Source organism: Mus musculus, chromosome 11 (assembly GCF_000001635.26).
Source record: "Mus musculus strain C57BL/6J chromosome 11, GRCm38.p6 C57BL/6J".
In the NCBI taxonomy this organism is placed as follows: Eukaryota; Metazoa; Chordata; class Mammalia; order Rodentia; family Muridae; genus Mus; species Mus musculus.
Genome location: NC_000077.6, coordinates 54,044,987 through 54,069,713, shown reverse-complemented (window position 1 = coordinate 54,069,713; position 24,727 = coordinate 54,044,987). Strand labels below are relative to the sequence as shown.

The 24,727-nt window shown below is 50.9% G+C and overlaps 1 protein-coding gene across 3 annotated transcripts, besides 1 other annotated feature; it reads left to right on the top strand.

The window, feature by feature from the left end:
- The first annotated feature begins 681 nt into the window (after nucleotides 1-681).
- Pdlim4 (PDZ and LIM domain 4) lies at nucleotides 682-14,786 on the top strand. Of its 3 annotated transcripts, none has more exons than NM_019417.3 (7): nucleotides 697-874; nucleotides 5,928-6,079; nucleotides 9,698-9,776; nucleotides 13,390-13,571; nucleotides 13,761-13,924; nucleotides 14,240-14,357; nucleotides 14,475-14,786. In NM_019417.3, exons 1-7 carry the CDS (start codon nucleotides 782-784, stop codon nucleotides 14,677-14,679), a joined length of 993 nt encoding a protein of 330 aa, NP_062290.2. In that variant the 5' UTR covers nucleotides 697-781; the 3' UTR covers nucleotides 14,680-14,786. The 3 variants fall into 3 exon arrangements, with proteins under 3 accessions (XP_006533574.1, NP_062290.2, XP_030101927.1); XM_030246067.1 differs by lacking the exon at nucleotides 697-874 and adding an exon at nucleotides 4,959-5,011; XM_006533511.2 differs by lacking the exon at nucleotides 14,240-14,357 and having other exon boundaries at nucleotides 682-874; nucleotides 14,475-14,545.
- Nucleotides 10,299-13,051: an enhancer, noted in NCBI's record as "VISTA enhancer mm51". NCBI's record gives its function as "enhancer in: hindbrain (rhombencephalon)[6/6] | midbrain (mesencephalon)[3/6] | forebrain[6/6]" and the evidence as "EXISTENCE:transgenic organism evidence [ECO:0001131][PMID:17130149]".
- Nucleotides 14,787-24,727: the final 9,941 nt, after the last annotated feature.

Genomic DNA, 24,727 nt, shown 5'->3' with positions numbered 1-24,727 from the left:
CAAGATGACCTGAAGGGAGATGGAAACAAGACAAGGCCCAAGAAGCCGAGGGTGGGGGGTGGGGTACCTGGAAAAAAAAAACATGCGCCTTGCTTCTAGATGCCAGAAAAAGGTCAACTCCTCTAGGAGATCAGCTTTGCCTTTGCAAACTAGTTTGGGCACCTTTCTATTTCTACTGCACCCACGCCCCCCGTAGCCCACCAAATAGATCCATGGCCTGCTGCTGTCTTGGGTCTGTGTCCCTAGTCCAGGGCTTCTCAAGCCCAAGGTTCTAAGTGTGCCGGTGTTCAGAGGGTTCCATGCGCTGAAAGGTGGGGAGGCAGGTTGGCCCGCCAGAACGTGGAAGTGGTTTGGGAACAAGGCACGGCCCCATCCCCCATCAGAGCCACCGCAGTCCTGCATCCCTCCCCGGGCTAGAGCACCGGCCCGTAAAAGCGACTTCAAAGGGCCGGTGCCTAGTGTCTGAGTTTCCACAGCCTGCTCGGCTCCTCAGCCAGGCAGAACTCAGACATCCAAGCGGACCCTATTCTGGGGGCTTCAATAAGCGGGTGGGGGGTGCGGGGTTTAGCCTGGGAAAGTGAGGGGCGGGTCCTCGGAGCCCCCAAAGTGGGAGGGTCGGGAGTCCGCGGGACCAATCGGTGTGCGCGCGGGGCGCGGGCACGAACGGAGGGGGGATCGGGGGCGGGCAGCCCGGGGGCGGGGCGCGGCGGCCAGGCGGCGGCAACAGCGGCGGCGACTCCTCCGTGTCCGGCTCCAGCTCTGGCTGCAGCTCCGGCCCGCGATGACCCACTCGGTGACCCTGCGCGGCCCTTCACCCTGGGGCTTCCGCCTGGTGGGCGGCCGGGACTTCAGTGCTCCCCTCACCATCTCGCGGGTGAGTCCGACCCCCGCGGGGCAGCGGGGTAGTCCCGGGGCTTAGACCTTGTCCTTGTAGTAGACCCAGGACCCAGATCCTCGACGTGTCGAAAGCTTGAAAGCAGAGTGTTGGTCTTGGTGACCCACATAATGTGAAGGGGGGTTCCAGCAGGGCAACACAGTCCCACCCCGCTTCCCGCACAGCCTGCCTGCCCCGTTTGGTGGTGAGAATCCCCAAGAGTTCATACACCAACTTCCCGCTGCTAAGTTTCTTTAGGGGAAGTTGCTGTGGGCCAGGGAAGAACCCTCAGACATGGGCCAGGAGTCTGGACAGCTCTACAGAGGCCCAGAAACTCCTCAGATCCAACCCTGCCTGAAGTTTTGGGGCAAAGTAACTGAAAACCCACTTCCCCTGTTAAAGGTCCGGGTGGCCTTAGGAGGGTCTTGCTGTCCTCGGAAGTCCACCCACTTCCCCACTCTGAACTTCAGTTTCTCCTCTCTGGCCTCAGTCACTCTGGGGGAAGTGACCAAGAGGGACTGTTAGCTTCCAGGCAAGGGGGAGACAATGAGGCATGGTTCCCCCTCCTTACAAACCAACACAAAGCCATGGACCAGGACAGCCTCAGCCCAGTTCCCCACGGGTCCCAGGATCATACCCTGCTCCTAGATCTAAGGCAGAGGCAAAGAGGAGGGGGCACAGCCCTGGAGAGGGAGTTGGTCTGAAGATAGAGCAGGGAGGAGCTCCGGCCTGAGGCAGGGATTCCCCAGCCTTGGAGCCAAAAGAGAAGAGAACCCAGGCTCTGCCCTTAGTGGCTCTGGGTCCAGAAGGAGGGGACAGATGTGGACATCCCTTCACCCCACAGAGGCTGCTTGAGTCTTTGGGGAAGTGTGTCGGGGGACTGGAGAACCACTTTGCTGCTTCTTCTGGCCCTGAAGGCTGGGCTAAGCTTTCGAGATTTCTTTTTCAGTTCTTGGGAAGAGGTAGTCACTGGGTGGGTGTGGAATTGTGGAATCCTCTATATGGGGGCCTGGGTGACAGGCAGGACCAGCTGTCCTAGGAGGCTTCCAACATCTGTCTTTACCACTAGGTCCCTGGGGCCAAGTGAGGTATGCCTTCAGCACATCCCTGTGACTTTCATCTCCTTGTTCTCCCTAGAGATCCCCGCTGGGGGTGGGAAGTGGGGGGGGGGGGGCAGAGCATCTATGTCTGCCTGGTGGGTCTGTGTATCTACAAAGAAAGAACGGTGAGGGTGTTAGGCCAGCCGGCAGGCCAGGCACCCTGGGTGTGAGGCCGCTGACAGGCTCAGTGGCCGTGGCTGACTGCTGGAGGCGGCTGAGAGCTAAGACATCTGTTGCCCACGCGGCTGCCTGTCCAACAGGGAAAGGCCTTCAGTCGTCAGCAGAGGCTGCCCAGGCCTTGTTTGGCACTGATGGGGACTTGGTGGGAGGAGATGCAGGCCCCTGATGGACCATTTGGGAGAGAGGAATCCCCTTTTTCCTCCAGAGTCATGTGGCAGGAGCTCAGACATACGGAGCCAGGGTAACTGAGCCTGGGTTAGGGTGGGATTTGGGAGATTTACAGAGCTGGGGAGGTACAGGCCACAACTTGCCTAGCAGGTACCTCAGGGGCAAGAGTACAGGGGTTGGTGATATAGGTGGGGGTGCCCTCACGAAAGGGCTTGTAGATCCTTTCTGTGTTCTCTCAGAGCCCCTCCTATGTTTCCAGAGTCTCCCTTACCCAGAGTCCAGTAGAAACGGACAGCCTCATGCAGACAGTGGGTGGCTGATTGTTAAGCTGGGCTGGGAGCTTACAGTCTTGGCCCAGGAAGTGTCTAGGAACCCCAAGAATAATGTGCAGGGCTTCTTCCTTATAGACAAACTGTAATGACTACTGGTCTTCAAGCATCACAATGTGCCAGGCCCCACCCTATCGGGTGTTGGAAGCAGCACCTCCCCTGCAGCCAGTCCTTGGAAAGAGTGTTGATGCATGCCTAGCCTCTGGTAGAGATGTCATATGCCACGACTGTCACTGGAAGTCCCCAAAACAATCCTTAGACTCCTGGCCTCATATGGTAGATTGAGAGGCTGAGGCACAGAGAAGTTAAAGAACACAGAGCAAGGGGCTGTGAGCAGAAATCTGGGTCTGTTTGGAGGTTGCTGTAACTGTTTATGAAGTGATATGACCCTCTGTGGCTCCCACGCACCACAGGCGTCTGCAGTGGGCACAGTCGGGGCTGGAATGCAGCAGGTGAGAGACTGATTCATACCCCAGATTCCCATCTGACCTCATTGCTCCCCTCCCCCTTTTTCTTCTGTCTGTCTGGTTATCTTGTACTGCACAGCGAGACAGTTGACCAAGTTCCACTCCATCCAAGGATGCCCTTGTTTAGAACATTCCATGGTTCCCAACCCCATGAGAAATGCCAGCATCTCTCACCCCAGGGACCGCAGACCCTGCAAAAGCTAGTCCCTGCAACTTTTCTGCCTTGATCACTCCCACAATCCCTTCACTAAGGATGCTATAAGCCACACAAGTCTCCTGCTTTCTTGCCTAGATAAGCCATTGTAATGCTGGGTTTCTACCTGGAATGTTACCCCTTCACCTGCGATACACTCTTCCTTTTGCAAAAAAAAAAAAAGCACAGTGGTTAACACTATAAGTTTTGCTTTGGACCCACCTGACCTAGGTTAGAATTCAGACTCAGCCATTTATTAACTAAACATGTCTTTGTCTTCTTTGCACCTCGGTTGCCTAGTCTAGGAAATGGGCTTGCCTTGAGAACTCAGGAGACAATGCTTAGAGAGGGCGGCTGGGAGTCACGGTTTCCTGGCTTCGAGCCCTCTTTGACCAGAACTCCCCAAGCTCAATGGAGCTGGCCACATCCCAGACACCTCTGCTTCCAGGAACTTCCTCCACCTACAGGGACCTGAATGCACCTCTTGTGCTGGCTGAGTCATCTTGTAGCAAGCTAGCCCTAAGGAAGAAGACTCTTGTCCAGTGGGGGGACTGGGCCAAAATGTCCCGGCTCCAGCCCCCTCTTTATTCATCTGTAGGTAGACATGAGAACAGCTTTAGCCTCATCTGGTGACTGAGAGGTTGTCCTGTGCCAGATACGGTAAAGTGCTGGCAGAGATCAGGTATCTATAAAGAACAGAGAGCTCTGAGCAAAAGCTTGACAGGAGAATGGGATTGGATGGTGCCAAGTGGGCACCTGCCCCAAGAGGACAGGCTTGTGCAAGTGCCTAGTGCCCAAGCCCAGCGAGTGAATATTTAGGGTGGACTTGTTGGCTAAGGGATCATGCTTTAGAAGAGAACTTTGCTTGAGGGAGATGAGGAGATAACTCAGTCAGTAAAGAGTTTGTCGTGTAAACACACAGACCTGACTGCGTTTAATCTCCAGCCCCCACATTAAAAAGCCAGGTGCAGGGCTGGGGAGATGGCTCCGTGGGCAAAATGATTGCATAAGGCTCTGAGTTTGAATCCCCAGGACTCACGCAAAAGCATGCCTGTAACCTCAGCACTGGGGTAGGTGGTGACAGACAGAGAGATTCCAGAAGCTCACTGGCCAGAGAGTCTAGCCAAAAGTGGTGCACTCCAGGTTCGGCAAGAGTGCAGGTAGTGGGTGGACCACGCCTTTAATCCCAGCACTCGGGAGGCAGAGACATGCAGATCTCTGAGTTCAAGGCCCGCCTGGTCTACAGAGCAAGTTCTAAGACAGCCAGGGCTACACAGAGAAACCCCGTCTCAAAACAGACAAACAAACAAACAAACAACCCACTACCACCAACAACAAAAAAACTGTCTCTATAAAGACAGAGCAAGACAGTGGATGCCAACTTTGGCTTCTACACACACACACACACACACACACACACACTCATATTTACATATATGAATACCACATGTTGGGGGTGGGGGAAAATAATATTTCTTGAGGCAGCCTATTTTAGGGCAATGTAGCTTGGGCAGTGCCCACATCATGCTTCTAGCCAAGGATCTGCCAGCACCTGGCTTTGTCCACTCTCTATTGGAAACTGGCTGAGCTGAGCCTGGCTGAGTTGCCAGGAACTCCCACCACCAGCCACAGCCACACTGATAAGAACAAGGTCATTAGCAATTCTTAAGCCACAGAGAGGCGCTGGCTGCTGATACTGGGTAAGAATGGTGACTCCTTGTCTGTTCTCTATTTGTCCCCAAGTTCTTATTTAGATAGCGCTGAGCCTGTCCCTACCCTCATCACATGACCTTCATCAGATGACCCAAAGTGCTTGAGTCTGTTGAGTCAATAGAGGTGGCTAGGGGATCCTACAGGGGAAGCAGAGATGGAGTTGTAACCCCAGAGTGCAGGCTGGTAGTTGGAACTGGATGGCTTTGAACTTGCCTGAGGCGTTGTACACACCTCCTCCTTTTAGTTGTAAAGATGCATTAGAAATGTGGGGGTGCAGGTAATAGGCGCACAAGGAGTTACTCTCAGAGTAATGGGGCTCTGTGCTGAGGCCTAAGGCAGGAGTGGGCTAGGTGGTAAGCAGGGTTAGTCAGGAGAGTGTACCTGCTGGAAGGAGAGCAGCATGTGGGCAAATAAAGATGTGAGTGCTGTCTGGTGCCTTTATATACCCTACAGGTGTTTATACCCACCATAGCAATGGTGGAGCAAGTGAATGTGTGGCGGGCATGAGAGATGAGATCAAATAAGTAAGGTCGGGGGCTGCTTGAGTAGAGCATTGTCAGTGTGAAACACTTATGACACGTCCATGCTCTGTGTGTGTCTGGGCATATGTGTCCTTGTGTGTCTGAGTGTCCCTTGCATGTCGTAGTGTGCCTACATTCCACTTGGCCCGGGCTAGAGGAAGCCCCTCATATAACCTTACATCTAACAAGGTCCGCAGGGGCTCCAGACTGAGGTTTTGAAGTCCAAGGCCACAAGGGGACCTCAGCCAGCCTCTTAGCTTGCCCACCTACCTACTGGTCACACTGGCACAAGGCCACACTGGCCAGGTTCTGAGGTTGATGGGAATCTAGTGCAGGCGTCCATGTAGTAACTGTGCCAACCGTGTGGTTTTTCTAACCACAGGTTCATGCTGGGAGCAAAGCGGCCCTGGCTGCCCTGTGCCCAGGTGACTTGATCCAAGCCATCAACGGCGAGAGCACTGAGCTCATGACACACCTGGAGGCCCAGAACCGCATTAAAGGCTGCCACGATCATCTTACGCTCTCGGTCAGCAGGTGTGTATGGGCAGGCTGGGCTGGAGACGTGATCGGAGTGAGGAGGGGTGCTAGCCAGTCTGGTGAGCTGAGCCAGCCCAGCCTTTGTGCCTCACTCCGGCCCAACCTAAGCATTGGTGCAGTCATGGTGCTTAGACAGCACTGGTTAGAGCTGGGAGGAGCCTTTACAATCCAGGGTTTGGAGCGCTTTGCTGCCCTTGTGGGAGCAGAAATAAGATCTTAAGCTGGGTGGTGCACACCTGTAGCCCCAGTACCTAGAAGGCTGAGCTAGGAGAAGCAAACATTCAAGGTTAGTCTGAACTGTGTGGTGAGATCTTATCTCAAAGCAAAAGCAACCGCCCCACCCTGCACCTCCCATCAATCCTTTTCCCTCCACCAAGGACCAGTCTGATGCACAGCTCATCTTCAGACTAACTTACAAATGTAAAACCTAGCGTAGGCCCCACTTTACAGATGAAACTAGCAAGGTAGAGGACACCTAAAGTTGCATAGCCAGGCAATAGAGAGTAAGTGAGCATGCTCTCTCTTCTCTCTCCTCTTCTTTTCTCCTCCCTCTCTTTTCTTCTCCCCTCCCCCACTTCCCCCTCTTCCTTCCCTCCCCCTCTCTCTCTTCTTTTAGTGGCTGCCAACCTTTCTAACCAATCCCACAGCTGTTCTGCCTCAACAGCTGTCTTTACCAGGGCCTATGACTCTGTCTGGTTAAATCTGGATTTGGAACAGGCTTTCCTTCCGTGGACCTTGTAACGAACGCTGAGTATCCCGTCGTCATGAAGGTGCTGTGGTGAACACTCAGCCCTTTCCTGGGCTTAGGCTCTGCCTTTTTAATCAGTTCCCACTAGCAGTTGGCTTAATTCTGGCTGAGTGAGAGCTTCATCCGCCTTCCCTGCCTGGGCCCAGAGGACATAACTCAGTTTTGCCACATTCACTGCTAACGGGGACTTTCCACGACCCCCCGTGGATCTGTGTGGGCGAAACCATCCCCAAACCACAACACAGTTAACCCATGCCTGATTGATCCATTGGCTCGGAGCTTTTAAACACAACGAGAAACGTTATTAGGTAGCCCCTGTTTGTGCCTGGCCCGTAGCCAGGTCCCTGTTGGGCTCAGGAATCTTGGACATGCCCTTGGCACTGAGCAGCCCAGCTGCAAGTCTTTATTCCATTGGGCACACAGCAAGGACGCCTCAGCTTCATCTAGACCCTTCTATCTTAGGTACCCACAAGGGCTCTATGAGCCTGGGTTTCTTTCCCATACATCCAGTTCCTTACTCTCTGCCAGACTGCGGCATGGCTGGTTAAGGAAAGCTTTGCCCGCAAGTAGCCTCTGAGGCCTCCCAGCTTGGCTGGGTTCCTGGGCCCTGACTCACCTCTGGCTTTGTTCTCTAGCTAAATGAGGGCAGCCCTAGGGATGGCAGAGCTGTGAGGAGGCTCAAAGGGTCCTGAGTCAGGAGATTCCCAGAGAGAATGATGTCAGGGATGGTAGCAGGGTGGAGGTCCCCTTTCCTTCCTTCCTTCCTTTCCTGGTCATTTGTTCCGATCTAGGCATGGATGGAGCCAGAAGGCCACTGCTGTGTTGCATTTTGGGAATTACAGCCCCAGCATGCAGTGTGGCCACGGGACAGATGAGTGTCCATGGTCCATGTCACAGTGCCGTCTGACTTCCAACAAGTGCTTTATGCAGACCCCAAACCTCTCCAATCCTAAATCAAGGGCTGCCTTGTGACCTTGACACTGAGTAGTAAGGAGGTGCCAGGCTCTCTCAGTCAGAATGACACCCTAAGACTCTCCCTCCCTCCACCATCTCCAGTCCTCCCTCACACACCAGACTTGGGGCAATTTGACCACGTGGCCACCTAGACTAGACCCTCAACCCAACCCTCTTTCTACTGGGCTCCCTTACAGGCCTCTGTCTCTGCTCCCTGTTCAGCCCACTCCTCAAGGCTTATGCCTGGGCCCCAGACACATCCTCCACCTCTTTAAGAGGCTCTGCTGAGGGCCAGCCAGCCTAATGACCTGGCTAGAGTGAGGGACTTGGCATTCTTAGAACAGCTTCCCTGCCTCTGGTGCCCCACTGATTCTCCCACAACCTGAGATATGCAGGAAAGGCTTTGTTTCCTTCTAGACTTATTTTCTATGGGGCCAAAGTCAGGCTTCCAATAGTTCAAGTCAGATCCCATTGTACTGTAGATCAGGACCTTCCTCCTATCAACCACAACACTGCCATGATAGTCTTTATTGCCATCGCTTGTTGCTTTGCATAGCCCAACCTTTGCTTCTCCTTTTGTTTAAACAAGCTTACTACTCACCCGAGGAGCCCTGAAGGAGAGCCCACTACATGACTAAGCCCTCCGTTCTTATCTGACATCTTAGGCCACTCTCATGGCCCTTAGACCACAGGTTTGTGCCATTCTTGGGCAGGTATTTAGAAAAGCATCCAGACAGGGCATCCCTGGTGTGTCATGACTAGAAGTCAGAGCAAGTAGAAGACATGGTTGGAGATATTTTAAAGGGGTCACTCGGGAACCTAGCTGTGTGGCTAGAGCCAGGGCTGTGAGGAAAGGATTGGGCCCCAGAAGACTGTGGGCAGTGTGAACAGAGATGAAAGCACAGAATCCATGTGGACGTAGTGTCAAATCACCGAGCCATTGCGCTGGGTATGGTGGCACACTGGGGAGCAGAGGTAGGTGGGTCTCTTTAAGGTCAAGGCCAATCTAGTCTACATAGTGAGTTTCCAGGACACACAGGACTACATAGAGAGACCTTGCCTCAATCAATCAATCATCAATCAATCAATCTTCCCTGAAAAGGAGGCATGAGTGAGCTTCAACCCCAGTCATAAGACTTTGAGAGGCCTCAGGAGGCCTCTTGGTTAAGGAACATTATTTCCACACTCTAACCAGCCTTATTATACATCGCCTGCCAACCCAGGGTCCACACACCCTCCTGGCTTGCCTTCCATAGAGCTACTGAGTGGCAGGGCTGGGCCCACAGCCTTTAGGCCTGCCCGTCCTGCTTATGGCAGGTTTACGATGTTTTTCTCCCTCCTGAGTGGTGTTTGGCTTTTGGTTTCTATGGCGAAGCAGGAATTTCCTAATGGCCTGTTTCCCATCTGGGCTGGGCAGACCTCAGTGATGACTCTGCCTGAGTGGGTGGAGGCAGCAGGACGGGAGGTGCTCCCCCACAGCCTCCATTTCACCTCCCCGAGAGCCACTCAGGCCCCGGCCAGAGGCTACGGAGGTCAGAGGATGAGCCGACTGGCTCCCACTGGCTCCCGGCTTATCCATGTGTGAGGCCTGGCTTGCCTTGCTGTGCCCTGAGCCTCCTGGAGTGGAGTTTCTGCAGGCCACCATGAGGGAGGAGAATGTCTGAGGTGCAAGCCCTCTCCTGCAAGGTCTTTAGGAATGAGACCAGAAAGGCACCAGGCCACTGGCAGGAAAGGGAGCACAGCTCTGCCCCAGGAGGGTGACGACCTGAGCTGTGGCTTCTTGCTTCAGCAGACAGCACCATGCTAAAGAGAGGGGGAATGTTGGATATTTCTCTTCTCCCCCAGCTCTGGTTTCAGGCATGGGATGGAGACTAATAAGCAGACATATCTCACTATCCCAATTCCTGCCACAGGCCTGAGAATAAGAACTGGCCCAGTGCTCCTGATGACAAGGCTCAAGCACATAGGATCCACATTGACCCTGAGTCCCAGGTAGGTATAGACACTGCTCACCTGGCCCAGCTAGCTCAGAGTGAACCCAGGACAAGAGGCAGGCATGGCCAACAGACTTCAGTGAAATTCTCACACTGATGGTCAGACAGCCAGGGTATACTGAAGTAGACAGCTCCTCTAGGACATGCCTGCTTCTATCCCTTGCCCTGGAGCCCCTGCAGTGTGCTTGACCCAACTCCAGGCTAGCCTGCATTCTTGGCTAGGGTGCCTGGGATGGGATGGGGCTGGGCTAGGTCTTGGCTCAAGATCTCTCCACACAGAGCTGAAGTTTACTCCCACACCCAGAGAGACCCAATCAAAAAGAAGTCAGCAGGCTTAGAGAGAGATGAGGGTAGGCAGGTGGCTGTGAGGAATCAGGCTGTGGCCATTCCTGTCTTGCACGACCCTCATGCACTCTAAAGCTGGAGAGGTCCCTTTTCATGTCCCAGAGGAGTTGCAGCTGTCACACTGTCCTCAAGGAGAGAGAGCAAACCTGGCTGCACTGAGTTCTCATGAGAAGAGAAGCCAAGTGCACCAAATTCCAGATACCTAGACCATGCTCCACATCCCTGGACAAGGTCACTCCTGGGCTAATCTGTGATGTAGCTTGAATCCAGAGTACTCAGTATGAGAGGTGTGGCTTCTGGGCCTGCTCTTGTCTGCTCTCTCCACATGGAAGAAAAAGGACCAGGACAGAGAGACATTTCAATAAGAAGTCAGAGAGGGCTCTCCAGAGGAAGGAGATTCAAGTCCAAACCTTAGGACCCAGACAGAGCGGGTAGGAAGAGGAAATGCACCCCACAAGCACCTGAAGCCCAGGGGTGCGTGTGCTTTGAGATCAGAGCAGTGACAGGGGAGGTTGGTGAAGGCAGAGGGTGAGCTGATTTGTCCCAGACTTCAGCTCATCCCGGGAAACATTTGGATCTTAGTAGCTTGCTTTGTCTGAGGCCCTTCAGGCAGGGAGAAGAGAACAGATTTGGCAGAAGGAAAAAAAAAAAAAAAACAGGCAACAGGGAGCAGAAGGCGGGCGGGCTGTTCCTGTGAGACGCCTGGCTCCTCTCAGCATCAGTGCTGAAAGGGACAGGGCAGAGACTAGTTGGGAGCGGAGGGAGTCACCAGGGACTCAAGGCCAGTGGGCTCCAGGGGGCTCCCCTGTGGCGTTTGAAAGCTGGCATGGCAATATGCCTTTCCTTTGGGGTTGGGAGGCTGGGACTGAGAGTAGCTTCAAACAGGGTCTGGTGGCTAGAGCTGCAGGGGGACTTCTCCTGCCCCCATTCTTTTTCTCACAGTTTTTCTTCAAAGGCCAGCAGCGATGGTCCTTACTCCTTACTGTAAGGGGAGTGAATTTCCACAATCAACAGAGCAGTTTCCTTAGCTGCTGCCCCCCTTTTGTATTTAAAAGGTCGTAGGCTCCATGGGTGGCGACAAAAACACCCTCCCCGCCTCTGCGGGGCTGTGTCCCCAGGAGCACAGACACAGGGCTCATTGTCCCCACACTGCCCCCTCCTCTGAGTGTGGAGGTGGGGCTGGCTGGAACCATTTAGGGAGAAGAAAACTACACTTACCCCTAGGCCAATACAGGGCACCCCTGGCACGCATCCCCAAGAGGAATGGGTAACTGCAGCCTCAGGACCACGTTCTCTGCAAGGCCACAGAGGACCCTCTTTTCTCAGGGCCCTGGAGGGACAGAAGGCACACGGGCCGCCCAGGGTGGGAGAAGCATCTGGCTAAGAAAAGCTTTCTGGAGTAGGGGGGCCTTGAACACCCAGACTGCTGAAAGCTGAGATTCGGCCTAAGAAGAGATCCACCTGTTCCTTTGGGTGCAGCGTTTGCCTATGTCTGGTCACCCCTTTTTGTTGGCATTCTTCTGACCCAAGTACCAAGCTGTCACTCAGGGCAGGGGGCAAAAGGTTGTGTGGAACACTGCCACCCAAAGAGAGGAAAAAGAGGGGGAGGGCATGCAGGGATTCCCACCAACAGCCATCCAGTGAAGCACTTTGCGTGGTGTGATCAGTGTGGTCTTACTTCATCCCCTACTGAGGGGCTCTGATGGCTAGAGAGCCATCGCATTCTCCAGGGTAGGGGAAGAAACAGGTTCAGAGAGATGAAAGTCACCAGTTCAGTGACAGAACTGCCACTCAAACCACTGAGTTCAGACCTAGAGAAGCTGCTGCATGGGTGGTCACAGGAGGGGCCAGAGCTCACCAATGACCCTGCTCCCACACCCTGCTGAGCTGAGTAGGGGGTGAGTGAGGACTTCAGTCCCCCCCAGTCTCTGCTGACTCCCATTCCTCTCTTTCCATTGAAGTCTCATGCAGAGCCCAGCCCCACCCCCTCCCCGCCCCACCCCTACCGACCACAACCCATCTGGTCCCCATTAGAGGCCAGCCCTGCCTGCCTGTCTACCCTGCAGATACATGTGTGAGGGTGCTCAGGTTTCTAGGGGCTTTCACTGGGCCTGATGGGAGACTGGGGTCCTGCTGCTGTTGCCACCCCAGCAGCATTGATGGGGCCCCACTTAGCCAGCAAGCCTCTTGCTTTTTGTTTGGATTTGAAGGGGAAAGTGGTACCTTAATGGGGGTGGGGGGCGGTGATTAATGCAGAGCCTTGAAAGCTAGACTGTTCGGTGCTAGAAGCTGCCTGAGCCCAAACTGGTCTCTTTCCTGCTAGGAAAGGGTCTCCCCATCACAGAGTGGAGAGACATATATATGTATTTGTATATGTGATATATGAGTGTGTGTATAAACATACATGTGTATATATATATACATGTGTGTATAACACATATGTATATTTATGTATATATTATATTTATATGTGTGTGTGTGTGTGATCCCCCAGGCTGAGACAGACCCATGGCCTGAACTTGAGTCTTGTCCCCTAAATGAGGAATTCTCATGCCATCCCAGGTTTAGCCACATGGCCTTCCTCAGGATGACCAGCACTGGCTCCCAGTGTATGTGAGACCTCGCATTCATGGATAGGAATATGTAAGGAGACTGGCTGTGTGTGTGTGTGTGTGTGTGTGTGTGTGTGTATTGTCCTTACCCATGTATGTGTCTTTAAATGCACTTATGAGAGTATGTGTGCCCTGTTCACATTGCAGTGTGTGTTTGCGTGCCTGAGGGCTGAGGTCAGCATAGTTTTGGACTCTGCATGGACATACACACCCAGACCCTGTTCAGAGCCACAGAGCCCCTACCTTGTCCTTATAAGCTGAGAGGCAAGCTCAGGCCACTCTCCCTCCAACCATGGACACTAGGCTGCTCTTGGAGTGGTGAGACCCAGTCTCTGCTCCTTGCTTGCTCTGCCCCAAGAAAGCTACTTTTGCTGCTTTTCTGTGGACTAGGACTAGAATGCAGGCCCAGAGGAGCTGACCCTCCTAGAAATACCCCTGCACCTCAGACTTCCCTTGGAAGGACCTTCAAGAAAGAACTAAGGGCCCCTTCTGACTGTAGAATACGAGTTCCTATTCGTATTCCAACCATGGACCCTTTTGCCGGCTGGGCAAATAGCCTGGAAATGTCAGAACAGAGGTAGCTAGCCAACACAGTCAATAGGAGGGGTCAAAGGTCAGAGGGCCTCCTAGTGCCTCCAGATCTTGCTCTTACAGGACTGCAGTCCAGCCACCAGCAGGCGCTCCTCAGTCTCTGGGATTAGTCTGGAGGACAACAGATCGGGCCTGGGATCTCCATATGGTCAGCCACCTCGCCTTCCAGTCCCTCACAATGGCAGCAGCAACGAGGCCACCCTGCCAGCCCAGATGAGCGCTCTGCATGTGTCTCCACCCACCAGGTAGGACAGAGGCCGGGCCTTTGAAGTCACACCCAGATCAATCTTAATCCTTCAAATCTCTACAGTTCCTTCCTGGCCCTTGTCGTTTGATCTAAGAGCCTCAACTCACATAGTTATAGTTTGACTTAGAAGGCTGCCAGGCCCAAGGCTGGAATTACCATGCTGGCTTTCCATCTCTCCCCTTCCCAGTGCCGACACAGCCAGGGTTCTCCCTCGGAACCGGGACTGCAGGGTAGACCTGGGTTCAGAGGTATACAGGATGTTAAGGGAGCCAGCAGAGCCCACAGCCTCGGAGCCGAAACAGTCAGGATCCTTCCGCTACCTGCAGGGCATGCTAGAGGCTGGCGAGGGCGGTAAGACTCCCAACACCTTACCTCCCCTGCCTCCCCTCCCCCTACCGTGCCCAGTTTACCCTTCACCTTCCAACACCACCCAATCCACACCTTCTAGCCATCCACCCCCTCTTCAAATCCCTCTGTGCCTTACTGTGACTGTGCTCTCACCCTCCCGATTCCCACTCCACCACCCACGTGACTCTCCTTTACCTCATACAAACCAAGAACTTGTCCTCTAAGCTTCTGGTCATCGTGTTCCAGAAGCAACATCCTGCTGAAGTAGGGTTCTTATCTCACCTACCCCATCCATACCACCTGCCCTCTGGATTTCAGGGGATCGGCCTGGGTCTGGTGGTCCCCGGAACCTCAAACCAGCAGCCAGCAAGCTCGGTGCTCCACTGAGTGGCCTGCAGGGGCTACCAGAGTGCACGCGCTGCGGCCACGGGATCGTGTGAGTACCCAGTCTGCCCACCTGCACCCCCACGACCCCACTTCTGTTTTCCAAGGCCATGGGTAGAGGCTTGTCCTAGAATCTGTCAGTCACCTGTCCCTCTGTCCTCCACAACAGGGGAACCATTGTCAAGGCGAGAGACAAGCTCTACCATCCGGAGTGCTTCATGTGCAGCGACTGCGGCCTGAATCTCAAACAGCGTGGGTACTTCTTCCTAGATGAACGGCTGTACTGTGAGAATCACGCCAAGGCTCGAGTCAAGCCGCCGGAGGGATATGATGTGGTGGCTGTATACCCCAATGCTAAGGTGGAACTTGTCTGAGCTGGAAAATCTTGTCTTGCCTCTGCTTCACTTAATGTTCCCTCATGGCCTGTGTAAATATATGTCCTCCTGGCCTTTCTAATAAAGTCCTTCTGCTTGCTCTGGAACTAGCTAGTGTCTGGCCTGATAACCTCCAGTGCAGGCCATAGCTCCAATGTGTTGTAAGATCGGTTCAGGTGTCAGGCCTGTTCTAGACATTAGATTCAGTGGTGAGCCAGACAGCTCTCATGTTGTTCCCACAGCCTGAGTTGGATGGCAGAGTAAGCCATAAGGGATAGTGTCGTTAATACTATGGTCTGCTGCTGTAGTGTAACAAGGAGCCTGGCCTGGGTGAGGTCAGGAAAGCTGAGAATCAAGAGACGGAGGGAGGCAAGAGATCTCTATAGAATCAAGACCTATGCAAAAAAAAAAAAAAAAAAAAAAAAAAGCATGGACCATGACAGCCCTGGTGTGCCCGTTGTCCGCATGAGTGGCCAGGGGTGGTCCCTAGCCTGCATGGGTGGTGCCCCCTTCCTGGTACTCTCTTCCTAAGTCGCTCTCTGTCCATACACTCTATTTTTCTTCTCCTCTTCCTTCCTCCTCCCACTAGGGGGCAAGCTTGACTTTTTCTTGAGACAAAAGTCAGCGCTTTAGAACTAACACTGCCTTTCCCTCTAAGAAGCTTGGTCCTTTTCCCCCACCTGCAGTAGAAATTCTACACTCCTTGGATGCGCCCCAGTTCACTCGAAGTGAGGTCTGCCTTGTACCTTTTGGTTACATAAACCTATTCAGACTCTCACTTTTAAAACTATAAAAGTTACCGGGTTGATGAATGACTGTTGATCGCCATGTTCCGCACAGTCTGGGGAATAAGCTACCATTTCGGTTTTATTAAACATGCAGTAAGGTAAATTTAAAAGAATAAGTGGCAGATGGGTGGATGGATGGATGGATGGATGGATGGTTAGAAGCAAAACAGAACCAACTTGGCCTCAAAATGTCCAATAGGAATCGACTAGGGAAGCCCTTTTAAGGCAGTCAGTTGGAGTTTCTAATGAAGAGAATTCCCTCCGGTGAGGATTCCCAATAAAAGGACAAATAGCAACAGATAGAGATGACATCATCAAACAGACAGCCACAACACCCAGCCGAAACTGACTGGGGAAGCTGAGGCAGCAATTAAAATTTCTGAGTAAACTTTCTGAGCTTCGGCGCTTCCTGATTCAGGCCCTTTCATATCATGGGATAAACAGTAGTAATGTCTGGTCTGTACTGCTAGCCACTCTCACCTCTCTGTCCCAGAGTTAGAGGGGCAGCCCATTCACAGGCTGGCATGGGGCCTTAGAAGGTACTTTGACGGGTCTGGAGAGATGGCTCAGTGATTAAGAGAACTGGCTACTCTTCCAGAGGTCCTGGACACAGCTCACAACCATCTGCAACTCCAGTTCCAGAGGAGCTGATGCCCTCACACAGACATGCAAGCCAAACACCAAGTTGGAGTCTCTGAAATGGTGGGGAGGAGAGCAACCCTTATTACCCTGCTTCCAGAGTCGGCTTCTCGATGAACTCAAACAGCACATAGCGCTGTACCACTACGACATGCATTTCGAACCCACAGCTGTCCAGGATCCTAAATCTGTGGACCTACCCCACTGCTTGCTCTGGGTGAGAAACCACCTCGGCTCATTTGTTCAATGAGCCTGAATAATGTCCATTTGTGCTGTGTATTCTGGGCTACCAGAAGGCTGCTATCAGCTCACATTCTAACCATCTGCATTCAACAAGACCCACCCACTTCCTCCCTCTCTCCGACACTGAAAGTTTCCACACATTATTTTTGGTAAATAAGATTTACTGTGTGTTGGCTGCGTGTCCAGTCCTGAAATGACAGCGAGAAACAGTGTCTTTCCCCTCAGTCCCTTACAGAAGTTCTCATAGGAATTACCCTAAAATTTTTGACCACTTACCCCAGATTTACTTAACTTCTTATTAATAACTGATAGGAATTTTCCATACCTCACCTTGTATGTATGTGCGTAATATTAGCTTTTGTCCCTGAGTGTGCACAGGTATGTGGAGACCAGCGGCTGATGTTGGGTGCCATCCTCTGTTGCTCTTCCAACGTAAGTTCTGAGACAGGGCTTCTCACTGGTTCAGTGAGGCCAGGTTGCAGGTCAGCTCCCGGACTTCTCCTCTCCCCAGCTCCCCAGCACTGAGATTATAGTGTGTGCCACCACGCAGGGCTTTTTACATAGGTGTTGGGGACCTGAACTCAGGTCCCCTTCACCAAGTGAGCACCTCCCCAACTGCTTTTATAAGATTCTTTGAGCTGGATTTTATTCCCCCGATCCATTTGCTGTTCCCCTGACATCGAGTGGCTTTAATGATGACTGTGTTGGAGTTTAGAGGTTAATCGTTCCACCTCATTCTTCTTTCACAAACATGTCAGAGGTGTTCTCAACCATTTCCAGTAGTCAGTGACTAGGTGTGTTGAGCTCTGGAAAATAAACATCTCTGAACCGTGGCTGGGGTGCTCCCTGGATCTAGAGAGAGAGCTGCCACAGAGGACTTTCCTCCAAAGACCCCCTTCCCATCCCCGGAAAGTGGGTAGCTCTATCTCTGTGGCCTCCACCCCATTCTTTCTATTCAGGTGCCTTGGGGACTACCTGCTTTCTCCTTGAGCCAAGTCTGGAGCTACCTCTGTCCTACCCAGACCCCAGAGAGTGTGGGGGCTCTAGGGTCAGAACCTACTCTATCTAGCACATACATGTGTGCTTTTACATGCATGGGCAATCATTCAGGGGGTGCATGCATGTGTGTGTGCGTGTGTACACTCACACACACACACATGCACATGCGCACACACACACACACACACACACTCCTTTTCCCTCCGCCGTCTCTATCCTCACTTCAATTGCTATAAGCTTTCTCTGGGAAGTAAGTCCTGGAAAACAGCTGCCCAGTTCCTGCATCCCCGACCTCAGTTCATGCATTCACCTAAGCATTGACCAGATGTGTTACTAGGAAAACATTCTGAACAACCAGGACATAAAAACTGGGCCTGGAGGTGTAGCTTCACCAGCCGGGTACTTGCCTAGCAGGTACAAAATCCTGGGTTCAATTCCCAGCACTGCATAAAATGGGAGTGATGGTTCACACCTGTAATTCCTGGATGGGGTGGGACTTGGGGGAGAGAATGCTGGTAGAATTAGATGCTCAGGGCCATCCTTGGCTATGTAGCAAGTTCTAGGCCAACCTGGGCTATGGTAAGATCATATCTCACACACACCCCAAAGTATAAACCATGAACAGTAGTATGAAGAAAATGAGGTTGCTCAATGGAAATTTCGATCATTTGTTTTATCTGAGGCTTCTGGAAAGCCCTCACAGAACAGGTGACAGGAGCGGGCACCTGAGGTGATGGTGAGCACCTGCTGGCCAGCTGGGGAAAGTCACATGCTGTTGGAAGGAGCAGAAAATGCAACTTCCCATAGGGCTGGGAAGAGGCTGTACTCTCGGGTCCTAAGAAGAGTGAGCGGTGTCTGGAGAGGTGTGAGTGAGGGGACTGAACAGTGGGTGAGGTCAGGCCCATGTGGGGTGGATATCTGTGTTGGCTGTGTTGACCTTGTAGACACAGGAAAGGATTTTGGCTTGTACCCCAGAGGGCTGGCATCATTGGACTTACGGTTTAAACAGGATGGTTCTGGCTGCTGCGGGAAGACTCTACTGTAAGGGGCAAAGGTGGGAGCAGGAAGCATGACTGTGTCCATCCCTGACTAATTGCTAACTAGCCCACATCCCTCCACCTCCGGAGCTACCCCAGTTGAGGTCCTCTGCATGACCTACCCAGGCTGGCCTCCCTGTCTCCATGAATAACAACGGGACGTTTGAAAATGACAGTGCTCTGATACTTCTGTCTTAAATCTTCCATAGTTCCTCATTGCTCATTGACAACCTAAAGCCCCAATCCCTACTCAAAAGACCTCCCTACTCACACCCCTAGAACCCCAATGACCTATCTGTGTGCTCAGCCTCAAGCTCCCTACAGATTCTCCCATGCTTCCTTGATCTTCCTCCTGCTTCTCTGAATGACCAGCAAGTTTTATCTCCCCTTACTCCCCAAGAACCAAAGAAAGGGGTGAGGGCAGAAAGTACCCAACACTTCCATGTGCTAGCATCCTTCAAAAAAGGACCCTGCCAGGCTGGCTGGCCTTCATAAGACATGCTGTGTAGCCAAGGGTGACCTTGAACTCCTGATCCACTTGAGTCCGATGCTGGGGTTACAGCCATGTACCACCACAACCAGCTTCCTCCAAGTTACTTAATGGAATCAGAGCCTATAAAATGCTTGAGGGTAGTCAAAAGGTGTCTGTATTAAGCAAGAATTGTCCTATATCCTTTGCCACTATGGAGAGCTGTGTCTGGGTCCCCAACAATATCAGATATCTTCACTAGTGTCTGACCTGGACCCATTTGGGGGCTATAAGACTGAGGCCTCAGTGGTTCCCTACAGGGCCCAGGGTTAGCCTCAGCCATGTGCACTAAGAACCCCCACTATCCAGGCAGCCAGTGAGTCCATCTGTCTCCCCAGCCACTAGAAGACTGGGACTCAAAGGCACTCCCACTCTGCACCAGCTTTTTTACTGGCAGAAGCATCAGTGGGTGGGCAGACACTCTGCTGCTTTCTGGGTTGTTTCTCTCCTATAGGCACACAGGAAGCCAGCACCCAGCCAGACTTGGAGGGAGGAATTATACCGAATGGTACCTTTAATGGAGCTGATATGCCTCAGGCCCTCCAGCCCTCCCTGTTTAGTCGATATCATCCTTCTATATTCCCTGCATCAACTTAAAAGGAAGCAAGACAATCCTTGTCTTGTGTACGAGCTCAGAAAAGGCTGATGGACTTGCCCTGGTGCCACTCTCTTCCAGCTAATCTCAGCAGCAAGGACAAATAGGACAATTATTTGTTTCCTCCCTTAAGAGTGATACATGCTCCACCAACATCCTAGTGGCTCTGACCAGCCTGCTTCAAATGGGAGATGATCTGTCTCTGATTAGCAAGAGCAGCAGAATAGCTCAGCGCCCAGACTCTCTGACTGATTCAACACAGACCTGGACCCCCAACCTGCCCAGAACACAGAACAGTGGAAGCTAGGCCTGAGTCAGAGGTGAGGTCTTATATCAGTCAGTATTCAGCTGCTATGCCAAAATACTGGAAATACAAACTTAAAAGGCAGGGAATATTTCTTTTGCTTCATAGTTCCTATCCATGGTTGGTTGGCTCCACTGTTTGGGGCCTGTGGCAGCACTGTGGATCATGGCTGAGTAATGGAGGAGGCCTGGTCACTTTTTGGTGTCGGGGATGGGGGGAACACAGAGAAACTGGGTCCCAAAATTCCCTTCAAATGCATGCCCCCAGTGAGCTAAGGTCTTCCTTCCCACCTCCTAAAGGTTTCACTCCATCCTAAGAGACAGATAGCTTTGTGATTAAAATCAATGGCTGTTCTTCCAAAGGCCCCAGCACCCACATGGCATCTCACAGTTGTCTGTAACTGATACCAGGGTGCTCAATGCCTTCTTCTGGCCTTTGTGAGCATCAGACACTCACTTGGTGCAAAGACATATATGCAGGCAGAACATGCGTGCACGTAAAATAATAATTTCTAAAATTAAAAAAAAAAAAAAAGAATCTCACTATGCAGCCCAGGTCGACCTGGAATTCTCTAGATAGCCTGGAGTTACAGGAATGTGTCACCATGACAGGCTCCTTTCTTGTAGTATATACTATATTTTATACTACGCATGCTTGGAAAAATACCTGTTCCAGAGAGCTTCCCCATATGAATAATGTTCAGGCTCCCTGGATAAAATTTCGGCAACTCCCAGGAGGGTGTCCCCGGGGCATTAACTCTGCCGGCCGCAGGTGACAAATCTCCCTAAGGTTAACTTCTGGACATGTTTATTTTGCTCCAGAATCAACAAGATGTGAACAAAATGACATCCTAGGTGTGACATTACCTTTTCAAGGCTGTCTTAGTTAGGGTTTCTATGACTGTGAAGAGACACCATAGCCACAGCAACTCTTATAAAGGGAAACATTAAACTGGGGCTGGCTTACAATTCAGAGGTCTAGCCCATCATCATCATGACAGAAAGCATGGTGGCACACAGGCAGACATGGTATTGTCAAGGTAGCTGACAGTTCTACATCTGGATTTGCAGTCAGCAGGAGAGAGAGTGAGCCATGAGGCCTGGCTTGAGCTTCTGAGATCTCAAACCCCAATCCTGGTGACACTCTTTCTCTAACAAGGTCACACCTCTAAAAGTGTCACTCCTTATGAGTCTATGGGGGCCATTTTCATTCAGACCACCACAAAGGTTCATGGACTTGTTTTCTTGCTCCCAACAAAAGAGGAAGTGAGCAAAGGGGGCTTCCCTGAGGCCAACACTCCACAAGACTGGAAATGAGTCCCAAGCTAGGGGGCATCTTTTTGAGACCCTGACTCAGTGCTCCTTCATGGCCATCATGTTCCTCCATGAGTTTTGTGGCTTCTCAGAGTAGTAATTTGGAAATACCCTCAAGTGGGAGAGTGACACCTGAGTCAGAAAGCAGAATCTTGAGAAAGGAATAAAGAGACCAGTACGTAACACGCAGCCATAGCCTGAGACTGCCTCTCCACTGGGAGGTTAGATTATCTCCAGGCTGATGCCAATGGCTCAGGAGATTAAATGGTCTCTCAGTCCTGATTAGAGGCCTATCAGGGATGGTGGAATATAGAAAGCCTCTGAAGAGGTCAGAAACAATGAAGAAAGATTTTCCTCGATTCTAACAACCTTCTGAGTTAAGGTTGGAAGATTCAGCAAGTATTTCTGTCTATTCAAGGATGTTCCACAGGAAGAGTGTGGTTTGTGGATTTTATTGGTTGGTTTTATGGGATGCATTGGCGGGGGGGGGGTGTTTATTTTGAGACAGGGTTTTTCTGTGTACCTCTGGCTGTCCTGGAACTCACTTTGTAGACCAGGCTGGTCTTGAACTCAGAAATCTGCCTGCCTCTGCCTCCCAAGTGCTGGGATTAAAGGCATGCGCGACCACGCCCAGCTCTTTTTTTTTTTTTTTTTTTAAGAAAAATACTCACATATCTATTGTGTTAGTTGCTTTTCTATTGCTGGAGAAAAGTACCATGACCAAGGCAATTTATAAGATAAAGTGTTTAAAAGGGCTTATGCTTCCAGAGGATTGGAGTCCATGATGGAGAAACAAAGGCTTGGTGGCTTGAGAGCTCACATCTTAAACTCTTAGCAGGAGGCAGAAAGTGTGCTAGGTGGGAGACTCTTGAAGCCCCAGAGACCGACTACATGACACACCTCCTCCAAGAGAGCCACACATCCTAACTCTTCCCAAACAGTTCCACCAAATGAGGACCAAGTATTCACACACAGGAGCTTTGGGGGCCATTTTTCATTCAAACTACCATACAAATGTTTTTCTAGTAAAGCCCAAATGACGGTATATAATTTCATAATTTCAGTTTCCTAAAATATTGATGAAAAATGTATCTATGGAAAGAATTGTGGAATTTGTACTTTCTCTCTCTCTCTCTCTCTCTCTCTCTCTCTCTCTCTCTCTTTGCTGTTTCACACACACACACACACACACACACACACACACACACACACACAATTAAAGTATTTTTAGGGCTGGAGAGATGGCTCAGCGGGTAAGAGCACTGACTGCTCTTCTGAAGATCCTGAGTTCAAATTCCAGCAACCCCATGGTGGCTCACAACCATCCGTAATGAGATCTTACGCCCTCTTCTGGTGTGTCTGAAGTCAGCTACAGTGTACTTATGTATAATAAATAAATCTTATCATTTATATATAATAAATAAGTATTTTTAAAAAGGAAAACAAAGTGGCACATTGGTGGATTCAACTCTCTGTGATTTCTGTCTACTGCAGGATGCCCCATGTCTTCCCCACCATGATGGGCCAAATCTCCTAAACCATGAGCTGAAATGACCCCTTATTCCCTCAGGTGGCTTTAGTCAGACATCCTGTAGCAGCACAGAGAGAAGTCACCAATACAATCCTCAAAGCGCTGCAAGAAGTGCTACAAGCTAGTAAACCTAGAGTTAGCTGGAATAAATGGAGGCCAGACGCATATCCTTCAGCATTCACCCAGAGGGCAAGGCAACATCTTCAAAAACACACCTCTTGTGAGGATAATGAGATGACTCCATGGGTAAGGGGGCTTGCTGAGTGAGGACCTGAGTTCAAATCTCAGTACCCAGCTTTAGTTTGGTTTTGTTTTTAAGTCAAGTGTGGCTCTGGTCTCATGCAAGTCACATTCCACCATAAAAAGTAGAAAGGATCAATGAGATTACTGGTCACCAGCCTAAGACCCTGTCTCCAAGAAGTTTAGTGGAGAGTGACAGAGAGGGACACTAGATCTCTTCCTCTGTTCTCCACATGCACAGAAACATATGCATTGCACACACAACACATGCACATAACCACCCTCACAAATGTACCATACACACACAAAAGGCAGACAAACAATATTATATTATATTATATATGTGTATATAAAATTACATACATATATATATATATATATATATATATATATATATATATATATATTCATTCCATCTCTTGAAATTTTTAATGGGATAGCATCCAGATAATATTGGGCATCTACTTCATATCTGAAGAACTCCATACATAGAGGAAGTTTCAGAAATTGTCTATAGTTCAAGAACTAACCTTTCTCAACAGGCAGAGTCTGCCATTAAGATTTTGGAAACCCAAAATGTGGCTAAACGGGAGAGAGAAACGAGGATTTGTAAAGTAGTCTTCCTATTGGCAGCTTCTCTGCCGTTCCATCTGTAAAACCCAGGAGAAAGAAAGAAGCCATCTCCCATCAGAGCCCATGGCTTCCACTCTGAGATTTGTCACCCACTAAAACTAGGGGCTGAAGCAGTGCACATTTTACAAACAGAAGGGACACTGGCAAAGGGACAGACCCAAACTGTCCTCAGGGAGGGAAGGTAGGAACCAAACCAATCCATTTTGGTTTCTCTTGAAAAGATAAAAACTAACCTGGTAGTGGTGGCTCATGCCTTTAATCCTGGCACTCAAGAAGCAAGGCAGATGGCTATCTGAGTTCAAAGCCAGCCTAGTCTACACAGTAAGTTCTAGGATAGTCAGGGCTACACAGAGAAACCCTGTCTCAAACAAACAAACAAACAAACAAACAAACAAACACTAATGGGGCCAAGTGGCTCTCAGCCTGGCTCCCTTTAGTGCCACCCAGGTGTGCATCAAGAAGTCCTGGGTCACCCGGGAAATAGCTGGCAGGAAAGCTGAGCTCTTATTGGACACCCAGGTGTTATATCCAAGAAAGCACGTGACAGGGAGTGGGAAGACATGAACTAAACGTTTTCCCCAGCTCATGGTGTGTGGTCCTATTTTAACATAAAAATTAATTACATTTTGGTTTATTTATTTGGGAAGGGGACATTTCATTGCACAAATATGAAGGTCAAAATGCAACTTGTGGGAGTTTCTCATTCCACTGTGTTAGTCCCAAGGATCGAACTCAGGCTGTCTGACTTAGCAAAAGGCACTCCCTTCTCAGCAGCCCCAGGTGGGCTCTTTAGATATTTGTTTCTGTCTGTTCCTGCGTTTCCCAACCCTTCTCAAGGAAGTGTCCTAGTTAGGTTTCTGTTGTTACAATAAATCAAAAGAAATTTGAGGAGGAAAGGATTTGTTCAGACTACAGATTCAGACTACAGTCTATCACTGAGGGAAGCCGAGTCAGGAACTAAAGCAGGACCATGGAGGGATGCTGGTTACTGGCTTGCTCCCCATGGCTCGTTCCATCTGCTTTATTATACCACTCAAGACCACCTGCCCAAGGATGGCACAGCCCACAACATTCTGGACCTTCCCACATCAATTATCAATCAAGGAAATCCCCTACACACACACACACACACACACACACACACACACACACCTGCAGACCTATCTTATGGAGACATTTTTTTTTTCTCAACTGAGG